Genomic DNA, 24,960 nt, shown 5'->3' on the forward strand with positions numbered 1-24,960 from the left:
CAAAGTGCTGGGACTACAGGCGTAAGCCACCGTTCCCGGCCAACATTTAAATTTTTGAATATTTTTTCTGTTCCCTTAGTGTTTACCAAGCACATTTATCGACAAGCCTCCTCAGGAAATTGCCCAAAATAGCCACATGTGGCAAGCCTCATTGACAGGCCAAAAGCCTCAGTCAACATGGCCGCGACCGGCTTCCATTGCCCTTCACTGCCCGCAGTAAGGATGGCTCCGGTGACTTCCTTCGAACCTCACATTTCCCATAAAAAAGATGGCGCCATTGCTTCCGCGTTCCGGTTGCGGATGGTGAGTGTGTCGGGGGGCTTGGCGGCTTTTCTCCTCAGTTTTGTGGAGTGCTTTGGAGGAGAGGTAAGCGCGGGATGGGATGGGGGGGTTGGAGTGGTGGGGGCGGGGGTCACAGCAATGCATCTGATCGTTCTCTCTCAATTAGGAAGTTATGGAGGCTTTCCTAGGCATGTCAGGATTTCCTGCTAGCTCCCCGCCCCTTCCGCCCCAACACACGGTGTCTGCAGCCTGTGCTTTGGGGAATTTTGGGAATTTGTGGATAGTGAGTATGGATAAGCTTCGGTTTTGTTGTTTTTTTTAAATTTTTTCAGTGACCTGCCACTTCAGGAGGTTCTGCTAAAAAACCAACAAACAAAAAAACAGCTTTCTTGGGAAATTTCTATTCACCTACTAAGTAAAATTTGCCCATTTAAAGCGTAAAAAAAAATCAAGCCTAGCATAGTGGCATTCGCCTGTAGTCCCAGCTGCTCAGGAGACTGAGGTGGGAGAATCGCTTGTGCCCCGGAGTTCCAGGCTGCAGTGAGCCCAGATCGCGCCACTGCACTCCAGCCTGGAAGACAGAGCAAGACAACGTACCCAAAAATAAATAATAAAGGGTAACATTAAGGGTTTTTTTGTTGTTGTTGACAGAATTGTGCATCTATTACTGTGATCTCATTTTAGAATACTTTGATCACTCCAAAGAAAAATCCTACCTCCAGTAGCAGTCATTCTACATTCACCACGTCCACTCCGCCCCAAGTCCTAGACAATTGCTAGTATACTTTCTGTCTGTATAGCCTTGCCAATTCGCACGTTTGATATAAATGAAATCATACAGTGCAACTGGCTTCTTTCATTAAGTATAATGTCAATGTTTTTGTGACTAGCTTCTTTCATGACTTTTGTTTTTTTTTTAAACGGAGTCTCATGACTCTCACTCTGTAGCCCAGGCTGGAGTATAGTGGCACGATCTTGGCTCACTGCAACCTCTGCTGCCCAGGTTCAAGCTAGTCTCCTGCCTCAGCCTCCCGAGTAGCTGGGACTACAGGCGCCTGCCACCACGTTCGACTAATTTTTGTATTTTTAGTAGAGACGAGGTTTCACCATCTTGGCCAGGCTGGTCTTGAACTCCTCAGCTCTTGATCAACCTGCCTCAGCCTCTCAAAGTGCTGAGATTACAGGTGTGAGCCACCACCCCTGGCTATCTTCTTATACTATGTATAATATTTTCAAAGCTTGTCTTTGTATCATGTGTCAGACTGTTAGCAAATAAATAAAACTCTGTAAACTATTTTAAAGCGGTTTATTCTGAGCCAGTATGATTGACCATCGCCCAGAGAGAAAACACAAACCCAAAAAGTCTTTAGTAAGTGACCCGAGGCAGTTGGGTTATAGTTTGTTTTTTTACATTTTAGGGAGACAGGAGTTAACAGGCAAAGACATAAATCAATACATGGAAGGTATACATTGGTTAGACCCAAAAAGGCAGATATGTCCAAGGGTGGTCTTAGAAGTCTTAGGTGGATTTTAGGGATTCTTTAGCTGACAATTGCTTGAGAGAGTTAAGCTTTGTCTAAAGACTTGAAGTCAGTAGAAAAGAATGCTTGAACTAAGATAAGGGAGTTGTGTGGTTCAAGGTCCTTGTTAGGTAGATGAAGCGTGAGTAGCAGCCTCAGAGAACAGATGGGCCAGGCGCCATGACTAGAGATGGGCTGGGCTCCATGGCTCACACCTGTAATCTCAACGCTTTGTGAGGCCGTGGCAGGCAGATCACTTGAGGTCAGGAGTTCAAGACCAGCCTGGCCAACATGATGAAACACCATCTCTACGAAAAATAAAAAAATTAGCCAGGCACGGTGGCATGCGCCTGTAATCCCAGCTACTTGGAAGGCTGAGACACAAGAATTGCTTGAACCCAGGAGACAAAGGTTGCAGTGAGCTGAGATCGCGCTACTGCACTCTAGCCTGGATGACAGAGTGACAAAAAAACAAAAACAAAAAAGAGAGAATAGATGGTAAATGTCTCTTTTTGGAAATTTAGGTGTCAGAATTAATCTTTCCTGGATCTGGGAAAGGCCTAGAAAAGGAAATCCTGGCTGCATTAATGGAGATTCTCTACAGATGCAAATTTCTGTTACAAAAGACAGCTTTGTAGCTTTGTAGGGCCATTTTAAAATATGTCAAAGAAATATATTTTGGGGTTTTTTTTTTTTTTTGAGGCAGAGTCTTTGTTCTGTCACCCAAACTGGAGTGCAGTAGTGCGATCTCGGCTCACTGCAACCTCTGCTTCCCAGGTTCAAGCAGTTCTCCGTCTCAGCTTCTGGAGCAGCTGGGATTACAGGTGTGCACCACCACGCCTGACTAATTTTTGTATTTTGTTTGTTTGTTTGTTTTTGAGATGGAGTCTTGCCCTGTCACCTAGGCTGTAGTGCAGTGGCGCAGTCTCAGCTCACTGCAACCTCCACCTCCTGGGTTCAAGCGATTCTCCTGCCTCAGCCTATGGCGTAGCTGGGATTACAGGCTCGCATTGCCATGCCTGGCTAATTTTTTGTATTTTCAGTAGAGACGGGGGGGTTTCACCATGTTGGCCAGGCTGGTCTCAAACTCCTGACCTCAAGTGATCCACCCGCCTCTGCCTCCCAAAGTGCTAGGATTACAGGCATGAGCCACCGCACCTGGCCGACATAAAATATTTTTATTTCATTCAGGGTTTGCTATCTGTCATGTGATGCTATACCAGTGTCAGGTTGGAAGATAAGCCACATTATATCAGGTTAATAAAAAAAGAAAATCCCATTTAACAAGATTTTATGGTCTGTAGGATGTATCCTAACCTATGTCTTGCATGGCCTAGGTCTTGTTTATAATTTGGTATCTTTTTTAACAATATATATAAATATAAAACATAGAGACAGGGTCTTGCCATGTGGCCCAGGCTGGTGTTGAACTCCTGGTCTTAAAGGATCCTCCCACCTCGGCCTTCCAAAGTGATACAGAAGCTAAAAAGAAATTAATTAGGCAGTTAGCGAGGGTTAGGGAGTCCTTGGTAAAGTTTTCCTTTTCATAAAAAGCAGCCCCAAATCATTTCTAACAAAAAACAGCCTGAAAAATCAAGCTGCAAGCGTAGATAAGCAAGCTGGAAGCTTGCATAGGTAGATGCCGGCAGCTGTGCCACTAGAAAAGGGATTTCTGGGAGCCAGGTATATTCAACATAGAGGTTTCCTCTTCCCTTTTCTTTGTCGCCACTTGTACAAGCAACATGGCACTGGCCAGGTTAAATCTCTATTTGTATAATAAACGATTAGGGTGGGATGGCCAGCCTCTTAGCATGCTTTGTTAAAGGCAAACCTGGTCCAACCAACCCTCTCTCTGTGCCCTGTGTAAATCAGACACTGGCTCCTCAAGCTCATCTATAAAACCAACCTCATCTTGCCCCAAATGGGGGAGATCCGTTCAGAACCCCCCTCCCTCTGCATGGGAGAGCTTTTCTCTTTTGCCTATTAGACTTTCCTCTCTTAAACACACTCCTTGTGTGTTAGCGTCTTTGATTTCCTTGTCATGAGACAGTGAACCTTGGGTATTACCGCAGACAAACGACGCCGCTTCAGAAGTGCTGGGATTACAGGCATGAGCCACCACACCTAGCCATAATTTGGTATCTTATTGCCACAGAGTCTGTTTTGTCAGTCATGTGATCTCTTTTTTTTTCTTGAGACAGGGTCTTGCTCTGTCACCCAGGCTGGAATGCAGTGGTGTCATCTCAGCTCACTGCAGCCTCAACCTCCTGGGCTCAAGCAATCCTCCCATCTCAGCCTTCTGAGTAGCTAGGACTACAGGCAGGCACCACCATGCCTGGCTAGTTTTTGTATTTTTTGTAGAGTCGGGTTTTCACCATGTTGCGCAGGCTGGTCTCGAACTCCTGGGCTTAAGTGATCTTCCTGCCTCAGCCTCCCAAAGTGCTGGGACTACAGGTGTCAGCCCCTGCACCTGGCCATGATCTCTATTTTTAACATTAATGCTGGTCATTTGTGCCTAAACTCCAAAAAGAGGTGGTTATAACAAGGTATGTCTGACCTCCTTTCCCATTGTTGATGAAAAAAGCCAAACTCTGTAAAATATTTAAAGAGGTTTATTCTGAGCCAAATATGAGTGACCATGGCCGGTAACACAGCATCAGGAGGTCCTGAGAACTTGTGCCCAAGGTAGTTAGATTACAGCTTGGTTTTATACATTTTAGGCCTCAAAATGTATAAATGTTTGGGGAGAGGGTTTCAGGTCATAGGTGAATTCAAACTGATTGGCAATTGGTTGCTTTGCCTGAAGTGTTGAAATCAGCAAAAAGAAATGCTTGAGTTGGGCCGGGCGTGGTGGCTCACGCCTGTAATCCCAGCACTTTGGGAGGCCGAGGCGGGCAGATCACCTGAGGTCAAAAATTCAAGACCAGCCTGACCAACATGGTGAAACCCCATCTCTACTAAAAATACAAAAATTAGCTGGGCGTGGTGTCGCATGCCTGTAATTCCAGCTACTCGGGAGGCTGAGGCAGGAGAATCCGTTGAACCTGGGAGGTGGAGGTTGCAGTGAGCCGAGATCGTGCCACTGCACTCCAGCCTGGGCAACAGAGCGAGACCCTGTCTCAAAAAAAAAAAGAAAAAAGAAAAGAAATGCTTGAGTTAAGGGGGGGTTGTGGGAGCCAAGGTTCTTGTTGTATAGATGAAGCCTCTAAGTTACAGGCTTTAGAGAGAATAGGTACTAAATATCTCTTACAAGGCCTTAAAAGAGCCTTCTGGATGAGACCTACTAAGGCAGGGATCCTCAATCCCCAGACCATGGACCAGCACCAGTCTGGAGGTGAGTGGCAGGCGAACTAGCATTACTCTCTGAGCTCTGCCTCCTGTTACATCAGTGGTGGTATTAGATTCTCATATGAGTGTGAACCCTATCATGAACTGCACATGCGAGGGATCTAGGTTGTGCGTTCCTCATGATAATTTAATGCCTGATGATCGGAAGTAGAACAGTTTCATCCCAAAACTGTCCCCCCACCCCCAGTCCATGGAAAAATTGTCTTCCATGAAGCTGGTCCCTGGTGTCACAAAGGTTGGGGGCTACTGTAGTAAGGGAAGAACATTTTGTTTTTCTTTTTCTTTTTTTTTCGAGATGGAGTTTCACTCTTGTTGCCCAGGCTGGAGTGGAATGGTGTCATCTAGGCTCACCACAACCTCCGCCTCCCAGGTTCAAGCGGTTCTCCTGCTTCAGCCTCCCCAGTAGCTAGGATTACAGGCACGCACCACCACGCCTGGCTAATTTTGTATTTTTAGTAATTTTCTCCATGTTGGTCAGGGTGGTCTCAAACTCTTGACCTCAAGTGATCCGCCCACCTCGGCTTCCTGGAGTGCTGGGATTACAGGCATGGGCCACCACGTCCGGCGGGAAAAACATTTTGATAGCATGCAAATGTCCCCTCAAAAGATGGCTTTGCAGAGCCATTTCAAACTATGACAAAGAAAATATATTTTGGGGTAAAATCCTTTGATTTCCTTCAGGGCCTGCAGTCATGTGATGCTATACCAGAGTCAGGTTGGAGTTGCGTATCTTATTGCTATGAAGAATCTGTTTTGTCAGTCTTATGATCTCTATTTTAATGTTAAGGCTGGTCAGTTGTGCCTACACTTCGAAGAGAGAAAAGTATAAGGAGGCATCTCTGACCCCCCTTTCCATCATGGCCTGAACTAGTTTTTCAGGTTTTCTTTGTGGCTCATGTCTGTAATCCCAGCACTTCGGTAGGCCAAGGTGGGAGGATTGCTTGGGCCTAGGAGTTTGAGATCAGCCTGGGCAATATAGTGAGACCCCCATCTTTACAAAAAAAAAAAATTTTTAAACATTATATTGATCTTTAGTGACCTAAATATCAAAGATATTTCTATTTGGGGGACATTGCCATCTTAACATATTAAGTCTTTTGATCCATGAACATGGGATAGCTTTCCATTCCTTTAGATCTTTTATTTCTTCCAACATTTAAAAATAGTTTTCAGTATACATCTTACATGTCTTTAATGTATTTCTAGGATTGTATTCTTTTCTATGCCATTGTAAATGGAATTGTGTTCTTAATTTTGTGATCATTTATTGCTAGCATACATAAATATGAATGATTTTTCTGCATTGATCTTGTATCATGTGACCTTGTTTAACTTTATTCATTCTATAAGTTTTTTTTTAGCAGATTCCTTAGGATTTTCATTTTCTTTCTTTCTTTCTTTTTTTTTTTTTTTGAGATGGAGTCTCACTCTTGTAGCCCAAGCTGGAATACAATGACAATCTCAGCTCACTGCAACCTCCGTCTTCCATCAGCTTCCCAAAGTGTTGGGATTACAGGCGTAAGCCACCACATCTGGCCTAGGATTTTCTATATGTAAGATCATATCTGCTAATAGAGATAGTTTTACTGCTCCCTCTCCAATCTGAATGTCCCTGCCTAATTGCCCTGGCTAAGGCTTCTAGTACAATATTGAATAGAAGTGATAAGAGTAGACATCCTTATCTTGTTCCTAATCTTTGAGGGAAAAGCATTCAGTCTTTTACCATGAAGTATGGTATTAATTATGGGTTTTTCTTTTTCTTTTTTTCTTTCTTTCTTTCTTTTTTTTTTTTTTTTTTTTTGAGACAGAGTTGCTCTGTCACCCAGGCTGGAGTGCAGTGGTGCAATCTCGGCTCACTGCAACCTCTGCCTCCTGGGTTCAGGTGATTCTTCTGCCTTAGCAGGAGAGTTACAGGGTAGCTGGGATTACAAAGTACACCACCACGCCCAGCTACTTTTTGTATTTTTAGTAGAGATGGGATTTCACCAGGTTGGCCAGGCTGGTCTCGAATTCCTGGCCTCAAGCAGTCTGTCCACCTTGGCCTCCCAAAGTGCCTGCTGTAAGCCACTATGCCCAGCCTTTTTCTGTCTTTATTTTTTATTTTTTTACTTAGCAACCTACTTGATAAACTATGGGTTTTTCAAAAATGTCCTTTATCAGGTTGAGGAAGTTTATTTCTATTCTAACTTTGTGGAGTATTTTAATCATGAAAGGGTGTTTGACTTTGTCAAAAACGTGTGTGTGTATATATGTGTGTATCTGTTTTGGGTTTTGTCCTTTATTCTACTAATGTAGCATATTACAGCAATTCTTTTCGTTTCTTTTTTTGAGATGGAGTTTCACTCTTGTTGCCTAGGCCGGAGTGCAGTGGCACCAACTCTGCTCACTGCAACCTCCGCCTCCCAGGTTCAAGCGATTCTCCTGCCTCAGCCCCCCGAGTAGCTGGGATTACAGGTGTCCGTCATCATGCCTGGCTAATTTTTGTATTTTTGGTAGAGATGGGGGGTTTCACCATGTTGGTCAGGCTGGTCTCGAACTGCTGACCTCGTGATCCACCAACTTCGACCTCCCAAAGTGCTGGGATTACAGGCGTGAGCCACTGCACCTGGCCTTGGGCCAAGTTTTAAGGAAGTCCATTTTGAGATGGAGGATAGGAACAGGCAAAGAGGTGGGAGCACGCTTTGGGAAGGTCATCCTGAAAAGAAAAGAAGTACCTACGAGTTCTGAGTTGAAATGAGCCAATTGTGGGGTCTTTTGAGAAGTTTGTGGAGAGGGGAGGGGACTGGCTATGAGGAGAGCAGATGTCAAATGTGTGGTTTTTTTTTTCTCATCTTTCTTTCTTGACAAGTTTTTTTTGTTTGTTTTTTTTTTTTTTTGGGGTGGAGTCTCGCGCCGTCCACCAGGATGGAGTGCAATGGTGCGATCTCGGCTCACTGCAACCTCCATCTCCTGGCTTCAAGTGATTCTCCTGCCTCAGCCTCCCAAGTAGCTAGGATTACAGGCACCCGCCACCACGCCCAGCTAATTTTTTGTATTTTTAGTACAGACGGGGTTCCATTATGTTGGCCAGGCTGGTCTCAAACTCCTGACCTCGTGATCCGCCCACCTCGGCCTCCCAAAGTGCTGGGATTACAGGCATGAGCCACGGTGCCCAGCTGACACCTTTTCTTAATTAATTTTTTTTTTTTGAAAGTCTCGCTCTATTGCCCAGGCTGGAGTACAGTGGTGCAATCTCAGCTCACTGCAACCTCTGCCTCTTGGCTTCAAGCGATTCTCATGCCTCAGCCTCTCCAGTAGCTGGGATTATGGGTGTGCACAACCACACCCAGATAATTTTTTGTAGTTTTACTAGAGATGGGATTTCACCATGTTGGCAAGGCTGGTCTCGAACTTCTGGCCCCAAGTGATCCACCCACCTTGGCCTCCTAAAGTGCTGGGATTATGGTCTAAAAATTTTTTAGACAGGGTCTAGCTCTGCTGCTCAGGCTGGAGTGCAGTGGCATAATCACAGCTGACTGTAGCCTCGACCTCCTGAGCTCAAGTGATCCTCCCACCTCAGCCTCCTAAGTAGCTGGGAGTACTGGTACTTGACACCACGACTTGCTAATTTTTTTTGTTTGTTTGTTTTATAGAGATGGGGTTTCACCATGTTACCCAGGCTGGTCTCAAATTATTGGGCTCAAGCAATCTACCTGCCTTGGCTTTCCAAATTGCTAGGATTGCAGGCATTAGCCACTGTGCCCAGCCAACTTTTTATTTTGATATAATTTTATATCTTAAAAAAATGCAAGACTAGTACAAAGAATTCCCAAATAATGTTTTCCAGATTCATCAGTTATCTACACTTGCACCATTTAACCATTTACTTTATCATTCTCTGTCTCTGTATTTTTATACACACACACACACACACACACACACACACACATAGATATACATCTATATTTGACAGTATATTGCAGACATCATGTCTCCTTATCTTTAAATATTTAAGTGGCATTTCCAATGAACATCCTCTTTTTTGTTGAAAATGGGGGAGATTTGGGCATGTTGAAGAGTTTAAGTGAAAGGTCCAGTCAAACAGAAAAGAGAGAAGGGATTGTTGTTGCTGAAGGCTTCTGGAAAGGTCTAGAGAGTGGGATGTAAAACCCAGGTGTGTGTGTGTGAGGGGGGCCTTTGCTAGGGGAGGGTCAGCTCCGCAGTTGCAAGGAGAGGTGAAGTGGAGTGCAGGTGTGGGAGGCTTTGTTATGTTTGATAGGGGAGTTTAGGAAGTTCCTCTCTGCTGGCTTCTGTATGTGTGTGTGTGTGAATTAAGAACCAAGATGAGGCCGGGCTTGGTGGCTTACACCTGTAATCCCAACACTTTGGGAGGCTGAGACGGGTGGATCACCTAAGGTCAGGAGTTCATGACCAGCCTGACCAACATGGCAAAACCCTGTCTCTACTTAAAATACAAAAATTAGTCGGGCATGGTGGCGTGCACCTGTAGTCCTGGCTATCCGGGAGGCTGAGGCAGGAGAATTGCTTGAGCCCGGGAGGAGGAGGTTGCAGTGAGCCGAGATCATGCCACTGCACTCCAGCCTGGGCGACAGAGCGAGACTCTGTCTAAAAAATAAAAAAAAAAAAACAAGGTGATTATGAAAAAGAGGAGGAAGATGTGTGAGTGTTGGAGGAGGGTCTGCGTTGAAGAAGAGTGGAGAAAACATGAAGTGGTCAAGGAGAAGAGAAGAGACAGTTATGAAATAAGCATTTTAGTATTCATTTAGTGAGACAGCCTGTTTCAGGTTGACACTTATTCTCCTAGAGCACAGCCAATCTGCCCTGTTTGGTGACTCACGTGGAGAGTGAGGAGGTGGTTGAGTTCATCTAGGCTGGGGTTTTGCCAAAGGGGTGTGATGAAAAGACAAAATGGGGAGGGGGAGGGAAGTTTAGGACATTAACAAGATTATGGATCATAGAACGTACTGGATAAGGATGAAAGAAGCTGCAGCCATAAAAAACAATGAGTTCGTGTCCTTTGCAGGGACATGGATGAAGCTGGAAGCCATCATTCTCAGCAAACTAACACAGGAGCAGAAAACCAAACACTACATGTTCTCACTCATAAGTGGAAGTTGAACAATGAGAACACAGGGACACAGGGAGGGGAACATCACACACTGGGGCCTGTTAGGGGTTGGGGTCAAGGGGAAAGAGAGCATTAAGACAAATATCTAATGCATGCAGGGCTTAAAACCTAGATGACGGGTTGATAGGTGCAGTAAGCCACCATGGCACATGTATACCTACATAACAAACATGCACCTTCTGCACATGTATCCCAGGACTTAAAGTAAAATTAAAAAAAAAAAAAGGATGAAAGAAACAAAATGGCCCCTGGATGGGAAACAGAGGAGCAAGTGAACTAGAGGCAGGCTGAGAAGATAGGAGCCTGTAATTTGTTTCTTCATGATTACTATTTTACTTATCAGAGCTAGCCATCAGTGAGCCACAGATACTGTGCTAAATATTTTTCATGTCTTAATTTCTTTTTTTTTTTTTTGAGATGGAGTCTCACTTTGTCGCTCAGGCTGGAGTGCAGTGGTGTGATATCGGCTCACTGCAACCTCCGCTTCCCAGGTTCAAGCGATTCTCCTGCCTCAGCCTCCCAAGTAGCTGGGATTACAGGTGCATGCCACCGCGCCCAGCTAATTTTTGTATTTTTAGTAGAGATGGGGTTTTACCATGTTGGCCAGGCTGGTCTCGAACTACTGACCTCAAGTCGTCCACCTGCCTCGGCCTACCAAAGTGCTGAGATTATAGGCATGAGCCACTGCACCTGGCCTCATGTATTAATTTCATATAATTCTTATGACATCTCTAGAAGGTAAGTATTTTTTTTCACTAAAAATTACAGGTGGCTCACACCTGTAATCCTAGCACTTTGGGAGGCTGAGGCAGGTAGATCACCTGAGGTCAGGAGTTCAAGACCAGCCTGACCAACATGGTGAAACCTCGTCTCTACTAAAAATATAAAATTTAGCTGGGTGTGGTGGTGGGCACCTGTAATCCCAGCTACTCGGGAGGCTGAGGCAAGAGAATTGCTTGAACCTGGGAGGCAGAGGTTGCAGTGAGCCGAGATTGCACAACAGCCTGGGTGACAGAGTGAGACTCTGTCTCAGACAAAAAAAAAAAAAAAATTCTTTTATTTATTGACACCAGTTTTGGTTTAGAAATACCTTCTCTCTTTAGATTTTTCACAACATGCATTTAAGGGAAGGGAATTAAATAAATAACAAGCTGATGCCTAAGTCACTTCTAAACTCACCCTAGCCCGAATTAACCCCACAGGCCCACTGGATCTGGGAATCTAGCCATACTCTCTGAGTGGGTAATGATGTAGAGGGGTGAGCTTTTGGCCAATGGCAGAAATAAAAGTGAGCAAACCAGCAGGTACATTTAGTAACAAAAATGTTAGTCTTTCTCACCTGCAGGATTTGGGGACCAGTGCCTGCTCAACACTTTTGGGTACTTGCTGAGTCCCTTGACTATTGTGGGGGAGGCACTTGTCATTTCCCGCCACATGAAGGCAGCAGACTGTGAAAGAGAAAGTAAAAATAGCACCACAGGCCAGGCGTGGTGGCTCACGTCTGTAATCCCAGCACTTTGGGAGACTGAGGCGGGTGGGTCACGAGGTTAGGAAACAGAGACCATCCTGGCCAACATGGTGAAACTCAGTCTTTACTAAAATACAAAAAATTAGCCAGGTGTGGTAGTGCGCGCCTGTAGTCCCAGCTACTTGGGAGGCTGAGGCAGGGGAATTGTTTGAACCTGGGAGGCGGAGGTTGCAGTGAGCCGAGATCGCGCCATTGCACTCTAGCCTGGTGACAGAGTGAGACTCCGTCTCAAAAAAAAAAAAAAAAAAATAGCACCTAATTGCCACGAAGAAGTGTGTCTGTGGCTGGGCACAGTGGCTCACGCCTATAATCCCAGCACTTTGGGAGGCCGAGGCAGGCGGATCACCTGAGGTCAGGAGTTCGAGACCAGCCTGACCAACACGCAGAAACCCCATCTCTACTAAAAACACAAAATTATCCAGGCGTAGTGGCGCATGCCTGTAATCCCAGCTACTCGGAAGGTTGAGGCAGGAGAATCGCTTGAACCTGGGAGGCAGAGGTTGCGCCATTGCACTCCAGCCTGGGCAACAAGAGCAAAACTCCATCTCAAAAAAAAAAAAAGAAAAGAAAAAAAAGAACTGTGCCTGTAAGATAAGTATTATCATTGTAAAAGGAAAATAAAAAGTCGGGACCCCAGTTCACTCTGCCAAAAGGAACAAATTAAGCTGAAAGCTGAGTCGTGCAAGAAGCTGTCTTTCCTTTTGTTCCTAAGTAGAATACTACAGGTAAAAGGTTAAATATCTCCACAGGTAGCTACTGTATGTTCATCTTATCTTCTGTAAAGTGCCCATTTACTGAGCATGAGACCAATGTGTAATTGACGATTCTCCTGCCTGTTCCTTTTCTCTTGTGACACATGGACGACCATACTCTTCCTCTTTCCCCTAAGCCCACTTTTCCCTTTTAAATATTGAAGCTCTCAACTTCATCTTTGGAAAAAGGCACAGACCACCGGCAGTTCCTGTGATTCTGTGTTTATTTCTTCTGGACATGTCCTTAAAGTCAGCAAAATAAACTTCTAAACTGATTGAGACCTGTCTCAGATACTTTTTGGTTTACATCATCAAGCCATTTTATAGACAAGGAAACTGGCCGGGCGCAATGGCTCACACCTGTAATCCCAGCACTTTGAGAGGCTGAGGTGGGTGGATCACTTGAGGTCAGGAGTTCAAGACCAGCCTGGCCAACATGGTGAAACCCCGTCTTTACTAAAAAAAAAAAAAAAAAAAGAAAAATCAGCTGGGCATGGTGGCATGCACCTGTAATCCCAGCTACTCGGGAGACTGAGGCAGGATAATTGCTTAAACCCAGGAGGCGGAGGCTGCTGTGAGTCGAGATCGTGCCACTGCACTCCAGCCTGGGTGACAGAGCAAGGCTCTGTCTCAAAAAAAAATATATATATATATATATTTTTATATATTTTTTTTTATATATATTTTTATATATATATATATTTGTGTGTATATATATATATTTCTTTGTCTATTTATAGAACAGGTTAAGTGACTTGTCCAAAGTAACACAGCTAAAAAGTGACAGCAGGGGTTCAAACCCATTCTCTTTAACTCCACAAATGAGTATGGTTCTCCAATTCATGCTTCCTTCAGCTAACAGAGTGTTCAAAAATGCAGATTGTAAAGGCCAGGTGAGGTGGCTTATGCCTGTAATTTCAGCACTTTGGGGAGCCAGAGTGTGAAGATGGCTGGCCTGAGCCCAGGAATTCAAGACCAGCCTGGGCAATATAGTGAGACCTTGTCTCAAAAAAAAAAAAATTTTTTTTTTGCCAAGTATGGTGTCTCATGCCTGCAGTCCCAACTACTCAGGAAGCCAACACAGGAGGATCACTTGAGCCCAGGAGGTTGAGGCTGTAGTCAGCTACGATCACACCACTGCACTCCAGCCTGGGCATCAGACCTTTTATTATGATATAAATGGAAATAATGTGTTTTAAAAATATGATGAATTGATGAGTGGGTAGAAAGTTGGATAGATGGATCGTTGTGTGATGAAGCAAGTCATAGAAAGAGTCTAGGGGTAGCTCTATGGATGTTTGAAACTTTTCATGCAAAATATTTGGAGGGAAGTGGCTGAATGGAAGAAAAATAAGTGAAGTTAAATCACTTCTTATGTGTGCACCTTGATTGACTTGTATTTGTAGGTCTGTAAGAATCTGTAGAGTAATAGAAGAATGGCTGTCTCCTCCTGGTAAACAGGTTTTTATGCCCTATACTTAGAGACTTCTTGTGCCTGCAACCCAGGGAACCCTACTCTCCAGTATTGAAAAAGAATGTTTATTTATTTATTATTTTAATTTTTTTTACAGACAAGGTCTTGCTATGTTGCCCAGGCTGGTCTTGAACTCCTGGCCTCAAGCAATCCTCCCAACTTGGCCTCGTAAAGTGCTGGGACTACAGGTGTGAGCCACTGTGTGCAGAAAAAAAAAAGAATATTTACAATAACTTTTTTTCATATTTGTTTATTTATTTATTTTTTGAGACAGAGTCTCACTTTGTCACCCAGGCTGGAGTGCAGTGGCACGATCTCAGCTCACTGCAACCTCCGCCTCCCAGGTTCAAGTGATTCTTCTGCCTGAGCCTACTGAGTAGCTGGGACTACAGGTGCACGTCACCACACCCGGCTAATTTTTTTTTGTATTTTTAGTAGAGACGAGGTTTCACCATATTGGCCGGGGCGGTCTCAAACTTCTGACCTTGTGATCCACCCACCTCAGCCTCCCAAAGTGCTGGGATTACAGGTGTGAGCCACCACGCCAGGCCACGTAATTAAATCACCCTTAAGAGAGGAAAATAAGCACTTCTAGAGAAGGAAGTTGAACCACATTATCAAAAGGTTTGGGACAAAGGATAATCATTACATTCTACTTGCCGGCCCAAGGTTGTTCACACCACAGGAAGGGTTTAATCTGCCTCCACTTCTGGTTTTTTACTTCCGTACAAATTCACTGAGTCCCAAATAATGTATTTTATACGCACAAATCCTTTTTTTTTTTTTTTTTTTTTTTAAGTAGAGGACAGGGTTTCACTATGTTGGCCAGGCTGGTCTCAAACTCCTGGCCTCACGTGATCCACCCATCTCGGGGTCCCAAAGTGCTGGGATTACAGACATCAGCTACTGCACCCAGCTGACATGTCTTCTTTTTGTGGTCCAGTTCCCAGTTTGTGATGTATTTGGCATTTAAGTGAGTCTGAAAACAAAGAAAATATAGGTATCATTTCAATGTGCTATTTGTTTTCAAAAAGGTTTCCATTCATTTCATACTGCTGTTGACACTCTCAGTTGATGGTTGATTTCACGGCACCTTTGCAGGCAGGCAGGATATGCCAGCATCATTCATTGACCTGTTTGTTCCCTTCCAGAAGCCTCCAGAGCAGAGTGTTAGGTAACATGAAGGGAGAAGGGGGAGGACAGAGTTGCCTGGTGCAGAGGTGTTTGCTGAAGCTTCAGGCTTGGTTGGCTAATATAGAACCTGTGAAAAGACAGGATGTTCTTGCTTCTTTAGGAACCTTGATCACTCCATTCCTTTCAAGACCAACCAGCTGATAGCTTGGCTCACTCTCGGCCTGAGCGAGTGTGTACAACAGCATGTGACTGGGTGTCCTCAAACAAAAAGATCTTGCCAGGTCTCACTGTTGATTTGTTTTAATATGCCTCCTATCTTTGCCTAATCGCGTGGTAGTTTAGGCTGCAATACCGGGGCTATGCAGACACAGGATGCTGGGAGGACTTTTGGCTGCGTTCATCCTAGCTTGGCTGCTTTCGAGATGTGTTTCCCTGGGCAAGTGACTTTACTACTCTCTGTGTCTGGGTCTGACTGTTAAAGAGGGTACTGATAGGATTACCTGCCTCATAGGGTTGTGACAGATGAAGCTCTTAGCACAATGCCTGGCCTCTAACAAGCATTCAATAAATGGGAACTACTCTTATGATTACACTGCTCATGTTATTCTGAAATTACTTCTTTTTTAAATTAATTATATTTTTTCTCTTCTTATAGCGTCAGGGTCTGGCTATGTTGGCCAGGTTGGTCTTGAACTCTTGGCCTCAAGCAGTCCCCCCACTTCTGCCTCCCAAAGTGCTAGGATTACAGGCTTGAGCCACCATGCCCAGTCTGAAATTACTTCTTTCATGCAAACATATGTTTTTGAGATCTTTGAAGTTCTGACTGTCGTTTTAACAGCTGCATAGGATGCCATAATTTGGATATTGCCTCCTCCGAAAACTGTTTCTTTTCCTGTCTCCTCTAACCCAGTTGATAAAAAACCCAGTCACTGAAACTGTCTCTCCTTGTTGACTCTCAGCTCCTCTTTAACACATTTCTCCGTTCACTTTTTCTTTTCTTTTCTTTTCTTTTTGAGACAGAGCCTCGCTCTGTCACCCAAGCTGGAGTGCAGTGGCACAATCTCGCATCACTGTATCCCCGACCACCTGGCTCAAGCGATCATCCCATCTCAGCCTCCTGAGTTGCTGGGACTACACGCATGCACCACTCTGCCTGGCTAACATGTGTTTTTTAAATTTTTAATAGATACAAGGTCTTGCTATGTTGCCCAGGCTGGTCTCAAATTCTTGAGCAGCAATCCTCCTGCCTCAGCCTCCCAAAGTGGTGGGATTACAGGTATCAGCCACTGCGCCTGGCCTCTTTATTCACTTATTAAGTTCTACTCTCATTTCAGTTAGTAAATCTATTCTTCATCTCTCTGAATCTATTCTTGACCCATGGGTCCCTGACCTCATTCATGTGCTCTTCCTTTCCCACCCGGACCACTGCAGGCGAATGAATTCTTGTTCATGAGATTGCCTGCCACCAGGCTTAAGTGTGACAAGTCCGCCTGCTACCCAGCTGTCAAATCTGCAGATCTGACCTGATAACTGCTCTGCATGTGCCCACGGCACTCATGACACCTGGTGCCAGCTATCATAAGAGTTATTGATGACAGCAACTTATGAGTCAGAGAGTAATGGAGGGGTAGGGAACACCTAGTGAAATGTCCAAATGCTGAATCCACTAAGCCACCTTGGAGGTTTCCAGAGCTTAACTAAAGACTCTTTGTATCCAAGTTGCTGATAGCAGCCAGGCCTTCCCAGAGCTGGCTACAGGAGGAGAAGGGCTCTGTAGCCATCCAGCTGAGACCACAGAGTTTGTCCTTTCCCATTTACTCACTGAGTGACGAATTCTTTTTTTTTTTTTTTTTTTTGAGACAGAGTCTTGCTCTTTCACCCAGGCTGGAGTGCAGTGGTGTGATCTCGGCTCACTGCGACCTCTGCCTCCCGGGTTCAAGCAATTCTTGGGCCTCAACCTCCCAAGTAGCTGTGATTACAGGTGCGTGCCACCATGCCCAGCTAATTTTATAGTTTTAGTAGAGAAGAGGTTTCACCATGTTGGCCAGACTGGTCTGAAACTGCTGACCTCAGGTGATCCACCCGCCTTGGCCTCCCAAAGTGCTGGGATTACAGCACTTGAGCCACAATGCCCAGCCAATTCTTGACACTCACTTTAAACCCCTGATACGCTGTGGCACTGTGCTTGTCCGAGCTGGTTCTTCCTGAGTGCACACTTTCCCCTAGCCATGGCTGGCCTGCCCCACGCTTGGGGAGAACCTCTTCCAGAAAGCCTCCTGCCCCTTCTGGGCTCTTCTGTCTTGACTCACTGTGTTAACAAGGTATGTGTCTGTGTTTGGGTCACTCCAAACTAGGAGGGAAGGGTCTGTGACATTCACCTTTGTGTTCCCAGTGCCTGTTACCAGGCCTGTCACATTAAATAATTGACTGACTGCATGTTTGGTCCGTAGAGGAAAATGCAAATCACCTGCAATCTTATTACCCAGATAACTAGTGAAATTAATTCACTGGATATACCCTTCTAGACATTTTTCCTCCTAGCTTTATCTTTCTATATTTCTTACACATACATCTTACACATGGCATTTTATTTTATATAATCTGGATCAAACCCTACTTAATGTTTTAGAACCTTTTTACATTGAATATATCGTGTGTGTGTATGCACGTGGGCACATTGGCTGGGAATCAAGCCCAGGTCAACTGCTTGGAAGGCGGCTATGCTCACCACATTTAATGTATCATGGACAGTTCTTCTCATGTAATTTTTTTTTTTTTTTGGTAAGACACAGGTCTCACTCTCGTTCGGGCTGGAGTGCATTGGCACAATCACAGCTCACTGCAGCCTTGACCTCCCAGGCTCAAGTGATCCTCCCAACTCTGCCTCCTGAGTAGCTGGGACTACAGGCACATGCCACCATACTTGGCTAATTTTTAAATTTTTTTGTAAAATTGGGGTCTTGCTATGTTGCCCAGGCTGGTCTTCAACTCCTGGGCTCAAGAGATGCTTCTGCCTCGGCCCCGCAAAGTGCTGGAATTACAGGCGTGAGCCACTGCACCCAGCCTTATCAAATATTCTTGTAGGCCTTGAATTATGGTGCTGTGTGGTATTTCATTGAGAGAGTGCTCTCTGATTGAACCATTCCCTTTTCTGACATGCAGTTTATTTTCCAGCTGAAATTATTAATGTTTCTTTTCTGCTGAGAGCAATTCTTTCTCATGATGAAGAAAACAGGGTAAACAAATGCTGAGTTAAAGACCATCAATAGCAGGGGAAAGTACAGCAGTCCTGCCTTACCCCTGAGGTGGACTACGGACCCCCCAGGGGATGCCCGAAATGGCAGATGGTACTGAACCCAATATGTACTACGTTTTTTCCTATGCATATATACATACCTATGATAAAGGTTAATTTATAAATTAGGCACAGTAGGAGATGAACAACAAAATTAATAATAAAATAGAACAGTTATTAAAATATACTGTAATATAAGTTATGTGAATGTGGTCTCTCTCTCAAAGTATCTTATTGTACTATATTCACCCTTCTTTTTGTGGTGATGTGAGATGATGAAATGCCTACGTGGCTGAGCACTGTGGCTCACACCTGTAATCCCAGCACTTTGGGAGGCTGAGACGGGTGGATCATCTGAGGTCAGGGGTTCGAGACCAGCCTGGCCAACATGGCAAAACTCCGTCTCTACTAAAAATACAAAAATTAGCCAGGTGTGGTGGCACATGCCTGTAATCCCAGCTGCTTGGGAGGCTGAGGCAGGGGAATCGCTTGAACCCAGGAGGCGGAGGTTGCAGTGAGCCGAGATTGTGCCATTGCACTCCAGCCTGGGCAACAAGAGTGAAACTCCTTCTCAAAAAAAAAAAAAAAAAAGGAATTACCTATGTGATGAGATGAAGGGAGGTGAATGGCGCAGGCACTGTTAGTGTTCGGCTACTATTGACTTTCTGAGGTTACATCAGAAGGAGGATCCTCTGCTTCAGGCAATCCTGGATCATTGAGCCATGAAGATCTCAATGCTTGGGGATCCTTGATAGTGTTTTTTGATGAAAACTTTTGGAAGAACATTGTAATCAGAGGTTGTTGCCTTTCTCTGTAACTCAAAAGTGTTGCTGCGAAGTTGTAGGCGATTTTAAGCTGCATTCCATCTGAGGATCATATGCCATAATTTTGTGCTTTAATGTCAGTGCAGTTTGAAACACTTCAGCAAATTTTAGTAATGTCCACATGGCTGGTTCTGCTTTAGTTTTTTCTTCATCTTCCTCTTCCTCTGTGGAGGACATGAAAGTTCTTCCAGTTCCTCATTTGTTAACACTTCTCAATGGCCTTCAGTATGTCCTTCTATTTCATCAAGCATATCAGCAAATCCTTCTCCATCAACTTGTCTTGTTGCATGGATGATTTTCCTAATTCCTCTATCAATTTCAGGCAAGCCTTTAAAATCATTCACAACTTCCACTCCATCAGTCCTTCCAGCAGGCATTTAGTTTGTGGTTTAATTCATCCATTGCAACTTGATGAGTGCTATTGCATCAGCAATAGTGAATGATTTCCAGCACTACATTATTTCCAGTTTAGGGTCTGCATCAATTGCTGTTGAATGTGATCAAATACCAGGCAGATGTATGTGGCCTTGAGAAAATGAATGATGTCCTAGTCAAGCGGCTGAAGCAAAAGGTTGTATTTGCAGGTAAAAATACAACCTCAGCATTTTCATTTTCATGGCAAACAGATTCAGGATGGTTAGGTACATTATCTATTATTAATAGGTCCTTAAATTCCAGCCCTTCCTCTTTCAAATATTTTTTCACTTCTGGGAACCACTGATACATTGGTGGAACCATTCTATAAACAAGACAGCTGTCACCCATACTTTCTGATTATATGGCTAGAACACAAGCATAAATAATTTTTGGTTTTGCTTTTGAGGGCACATGGGTTCTTTGCTCTGTACACTATGCTTAGCTTTATCATATGCCCTGCAGCGTTGCCACAGAGTACCAGAGTTAATCTGGTACTTTCCAGTCCTTCCATGCTTTATTCCCTGGTGCTTCCTTTGCACTTTTATGAATGTAGGTTCTATTGGTCATCTTCTTCCAGAAGAGGCCAGTTTTATTGCAATTGAAGACTTGCCGTGTATGGTATCTTTTCTCCTTAATCTACTTCTTCAAGTCAGCTAAAAATGTTGCAGCAGCTTCTTCACTGGCAAATGCAACCTCTTTAGTAATTTTTATGCTTTTCAGCCCAAACCTATTCTTGAATCTGTGTAACTGTCCCTTACTTGCAGTAAATGGCTTGGTGTCACTTGTTTCAGGGGATCCTTGCTGATGTCTTTGTGTAGGTTCTGTGCTTTCTGGTACAACACATTGCTATCAGAACACCTTTCTGTTCATATCTTCCACCCACAAATGTAAGGCCTTTTTCATCTTAACTAAGCACTTATGTACTGTGGCCATAACTCCATAACTTTTTTTTTTTTTTTGAGACAGAGTCTTGCTCTGTAGCCCAGGCTGGAGTGCAGTGGTGCGATCTCGGCTCACTACAACCTCCGTGTGGCTATAACTTTTGCAGTTTGAGGTGTGTCAGCAAGACTAACATGAATTTCTTTTTCCTTCTCCACAATTTCACGGATAGAAGATTCATTGTTACAGTAGATCTTAGTAACCTAGGCATATGATTTTTTTCTTTGCTTATTGAGTTGAGAACTTTTACCTTTTTTTTTTTTTTTTTTTTTTGAGATGGAGTTTTGTTCTTGTTGCCCAGGCTGGAGTGCAATAGCATGGTCTCCGCTCACTGCAACCTCCGCTTCACGAGTTCAAGGGATTCTCTTGCCTCTGACTCGCAAGTAGCTGGGATTACAGGCACCCACCACCAAGCCTGGCTAAATTTTTGTATTTGTAGTAGAGACAGGGTTTCACCATGTTGGCCAGGCTGGTCTTGAACTCCTGACCTCAGGTGATCCACCCACCTCAGCCTCCCAAAGTGCTGGGATTACAGGTGTGAGCCAGTGTGCCTGGCCAACTTTTACCTTTTTGCCTAAAGAAAGTATTTTGTGGCCTATCTTTGACATATCTGACTTGCTGGCATCACTACTCTTGTGTTTTGGGGCCATTAGTAAGTTAAATAAGGGTTACTTGAACACAAGCACTGTGATACCACAACAGTCCATCTGGTAACTGAAAAGGCTACTGAATGACTAAGGGGCAGGTAGCATGTACAGTTCAGATACGCTGGACAGAGGGGTAATTAATGTCCCAGGTGGGATGGAGTGGGACAGCATGAGATTTCATCGCAATACTCAGAATGGTGCACAATTTGAAATTTATCAATTGTTTATTTCTGGAGTTTTCCATGTAATATTTTTGAACCACGATTGGGTGAGATCAACTGAAACTGCAGAGAGCAAAATCGCACATAAGGGGGGACTACCTTAAATCATTCTGATTTCACTGTTGTTTGACCTTTAAAATTTTTTGGGTGGGTATGGTGGCTCACACCTATAATCCCATCACTTTGGGAGGCTGAGGTGGGAGGATTGCTTGAGCCCAGGAGTTCAAGACCAGCCTGGGCAACTTAGTGAGACCTGATCTCTACAAAAATAAAAATAAAAAACAAATAAAATTCTTCAAGCTCTGTCTCCAGTGAAGGATCCTGCTATGTGGTGCCTTTTGTACTGAATTGTTTTCTTTTTTCCATGGCAGGACTATGGCAGCCAGGGACGCCACTTCAGGCAGCCTGTCAGAGGAGAGCAGTGCTTTGGACCTGCCATCAGCGTGTGACATAAGAGATTACGTCCTGCAGAGACCCAGCCAAGAAGCCAACAGCGAGGCTTTCAGTTCTTTGGAATTCCATTCTTTTCCTTATTCTTCTGATGTGGATCCAGGTAATAAGCAGAGTTTAAAACAAACTAACTTAAAAACAACTAGCAGCAATACGGGTGTGTGATAGTTTGTTTCTCTCTCTTCCAATAGCAGATCTCTGAGAATGCTTCATTGTCTTAGGCAGAAAAACATCTTACCTAAGCAAAGCTTTCAGGAGGAACTTCAAAGGACAGCTTGCCTGGCACAGCAATGACAAGGAGCTGTTTCCTGGATGTCTTTTTGTTATTGTTGCTGTTAATCTCAGGTCTCTTTCTAATCTCCCTCAAAATGAATTCAGAAGCAGGGGAATATTTGGTTCAACAAAGAGAGAGTGGAATTTTTTTTTTGTTTTGTTCTTTTAAAACTTCAGAAAATAGCAATGTGGGCCTGTTATGTGAGATGAGTAATAAAAATAGAGACTTTAGCATTCCTTGTATGAAGTATGCTGTGGATTTAAGTAACAACCTTTCTACAAGGTTTCCTGACTAGATTGCCAAAACATCTATTATTTAAACTAATGATAATTCCCTGACATAGGTAGTGACCGTCTTTAGTGGTAAAGCCCTCTCTTTCATATTAATTACCTGATCTGAGTCTGGAGGCCCGCAGACCTGGATTTATTTATTTATTCATTTATTTCTTGTTAGTTTTGGTTAATCCCCTGGGTTTATCACACAGACCTGGATTTAAAGTTCAGCTCTGCCACTTACTGGCTATGTGACTTGGGGCGTGTTCGTTAACCCCTCTGAGCTCCAGAGTCGTCTGCAAAATGGTGATCAGAATGCTTGCTCCACCCAGTCAGGTTTAGCTTAAGGTAAACCTGTAAGATACTTAGCATGGTTTTTCTGCCATCGATGGGTGCTCAGTCAATGTTGTTGTCATTAATATTAAAAAATCCAAATGGCCGGGTGTGGTAGCTCACACCTGTAATCCTAACACTTTGGGAGGCCGAGGCGGGTGGATCACCTAAGGTCAGGAGTTCAAGACCAGCCTGGCCAACATGGCGAAACCCTGTCTCTACTAAAAATACAAAAATTAGCCGGGTGTGGTGGCGGGCGCCTGTAATACCAGCTACTCGGGAGGCTGAAGTAGGAGAATCGCTTGAACCCAGAAGGTGGAGGTTGCAGTGAGCCGAGATCGTGCCACTTCACTCCAGTCTGAGCGAAAGAGCAAAACTGTGTCTCAAAACAAAAAACAAAAAACAAACAACAACAAAAAACAAATCCAAATATATATTTTTAGAAAGAACTCATTGTGGGTACTAAGAAAATGTAGGCTTTAATGATGATGAATTCAGTGATGACTACAGGTAGGATGTGTAACTGTCATTGCCTTCAAGAATTCTATGGAGAAATATGTTTGGGATTCTCTTCTGATTTTCAGGACACAGAGTAATCAGGATCAGTAAGTCTCCTGTTTAATTTAGTACCTGACTGTGTTAGTTCATTCTCACACTGCTATAAAGAGATACCTGAGACTGGGTAATTTATAGAGAAAAGAGGTTTAATTGGCTCACAGTTCTGCAGGCTGTACGGGAAGCATAGCAGCACCTGCTAGGCATCAATCAGGGTGGAAGGCAAAGGGGAAGCTGGCACTTCACATGGCTGAAGCAGGAGGAAGAAAGAGAGGGGGAAGGTGCTACACACTTTTAAACAACCAGATCTCATGGGAACTCAGCACCAAGGGGATGGTGCTATAAACCAATTAGGAGGAACTGCCCCACGAACCAATCACCTCCCACCAGGCTCCACTTCCAACACTGGGGATGACAATTCCACATGACATTTGGGCAGGGACACAAATCCAAACCATATCACTGACCAAGAATTAGATAATTCTTTATCCTTTTCCTTTCTAGACTTAACATCTTAGTTCCTTTAACCTTCCCTTTTTTCCCTGCCATCCTGCTGCCTCTACATGACTTTCCATCCCTAAAACTGATTTTGTTCATCATCCCTGGGTAGCAACAGCATTTCTTAGAATGAGTGAATGGAGGCAGTTGAACAGAACTTTGTTTGTGTATGTATTTATTTATTTAGAGACGGGGTTTTGCTCTGTGCCTAGGCTGGAATACTGTGGTGCCATCATAGCTCACTGCAGCCTTGAACTCCTGAGCTGAAGCTATCCTCCTGCCTCAGCCTCCCAAGTAGCTGGGATTACAGGCTCACATCACCATACATGACTTTTTTTTTTTTAAATTTTTTTGTAGAGACAGGGTCTTGCTGTGTTGCCCAGGCAAGTCTCGAACTCTTGGCCTCAAGTGATCCTCCCACCATGGCCTTCCAAAGTGCTGGGATAATGGGAGTGAGCAACCATATCCAGTTTGAACAGAACTTTAGAAGTATTAGCATGTTGAAATACTTCAAGGCAATGGCTCTATTCCCTTAGGGAATTCAGTGTGGACTCAGTTTTTACTTTTTATTGCCTGTTAGTTGACTAATCTGTAGAAAAGCAACTGTTATTAATTGGAATTGGTTGACAGCTCTAAAAATAAGGAGCATGTTGAAATATTTATGTAGGGGTATTTGTTAAAAATATGGATATTCTATGCCAAAAAGGTTGTTTGGGGAACCCATGTCTAAACATGGGAAGGGGTACTCAAACGCTAAGACAACCATTTTACACGGTAGTAGTGGTGGTCGTGCTGGGTTAGACAGCCTGGTTGGAATTCTGGTTCTGCTTCTTCCCCTGGTTTGACTTTGGGCGAGCCACTTAGCCCCTCTGTACCTGTCTCCTCATTTGTAAAATGGAGATGATAACAGCACCTCCTTGTTGGGGAGGTTATAAGGTTGTACAAGGTAGTGCATGAGGCATAGTGTGTGGCAGGGAGTGGACTCTCAGGAGATCCAATTCCTCATCAGCTGGGGTGCTCAGCACACTGCAGTACTGCCTGGTCAGCTCAGGATTTTTTTTTTTTTTTT

At 44.1% G+C, this 24,960-nt stretch overlaps 1 protein-coding gene across 8 annotated transcripts in view; it reads left to right on the plus strand.

The window, feature by feature from the left end:
- Positions 1 to 244: 244 nt before the first annotated feature.
- The window catches only part of SHLD1 (shieldin complex subunit 1), a 104,779-nt gene continuing 80,063 nt past the window's right edge, over positions 245 to 24,960 (plus strand). For 4 of the 8 annotated variants that reach the window (XR_010110982.1, XM_003821348.5, XM_063601002.1 and 1 more), the window contains exons 1-2: positions 245 to 366; positions 21,881 to 22,062. Coding sequence is in view for 7 of the 8 variants with exons in the window: in XM_003821348.5 (XP_003821396.1) it covers positions 21,885 to 22,062 (178 nt within the window). In the remaining variant the exon portion in view is untranslated. Of the gene's footprint in view, positions 367 to 17,029; positions 17,148 to 21,880; positions 22,063 to 22,150; positions 24,957 to 24,960 lie in introns of those variants that run through there. The other 4 variants (XM_063601003.1, XM_014342947.3, XM_063601005.1 and 1 more) reach the window with 4 other exon arrangements.

Source organism: Pan paniscus, chromosome 21, assembly GCF_029289425.2.
Source record: "Pan paniscus chromosome 21, NHGRI_mPanPan1-v2.0_pri, whole genome shotgun sequence".
NCBI classification, from domain to species: domain Eukaryota; kingdom Metazoa; phylum Chordata; class Mammalia; order Primates; family Hominidae; genus Pan; species Pan paniscus.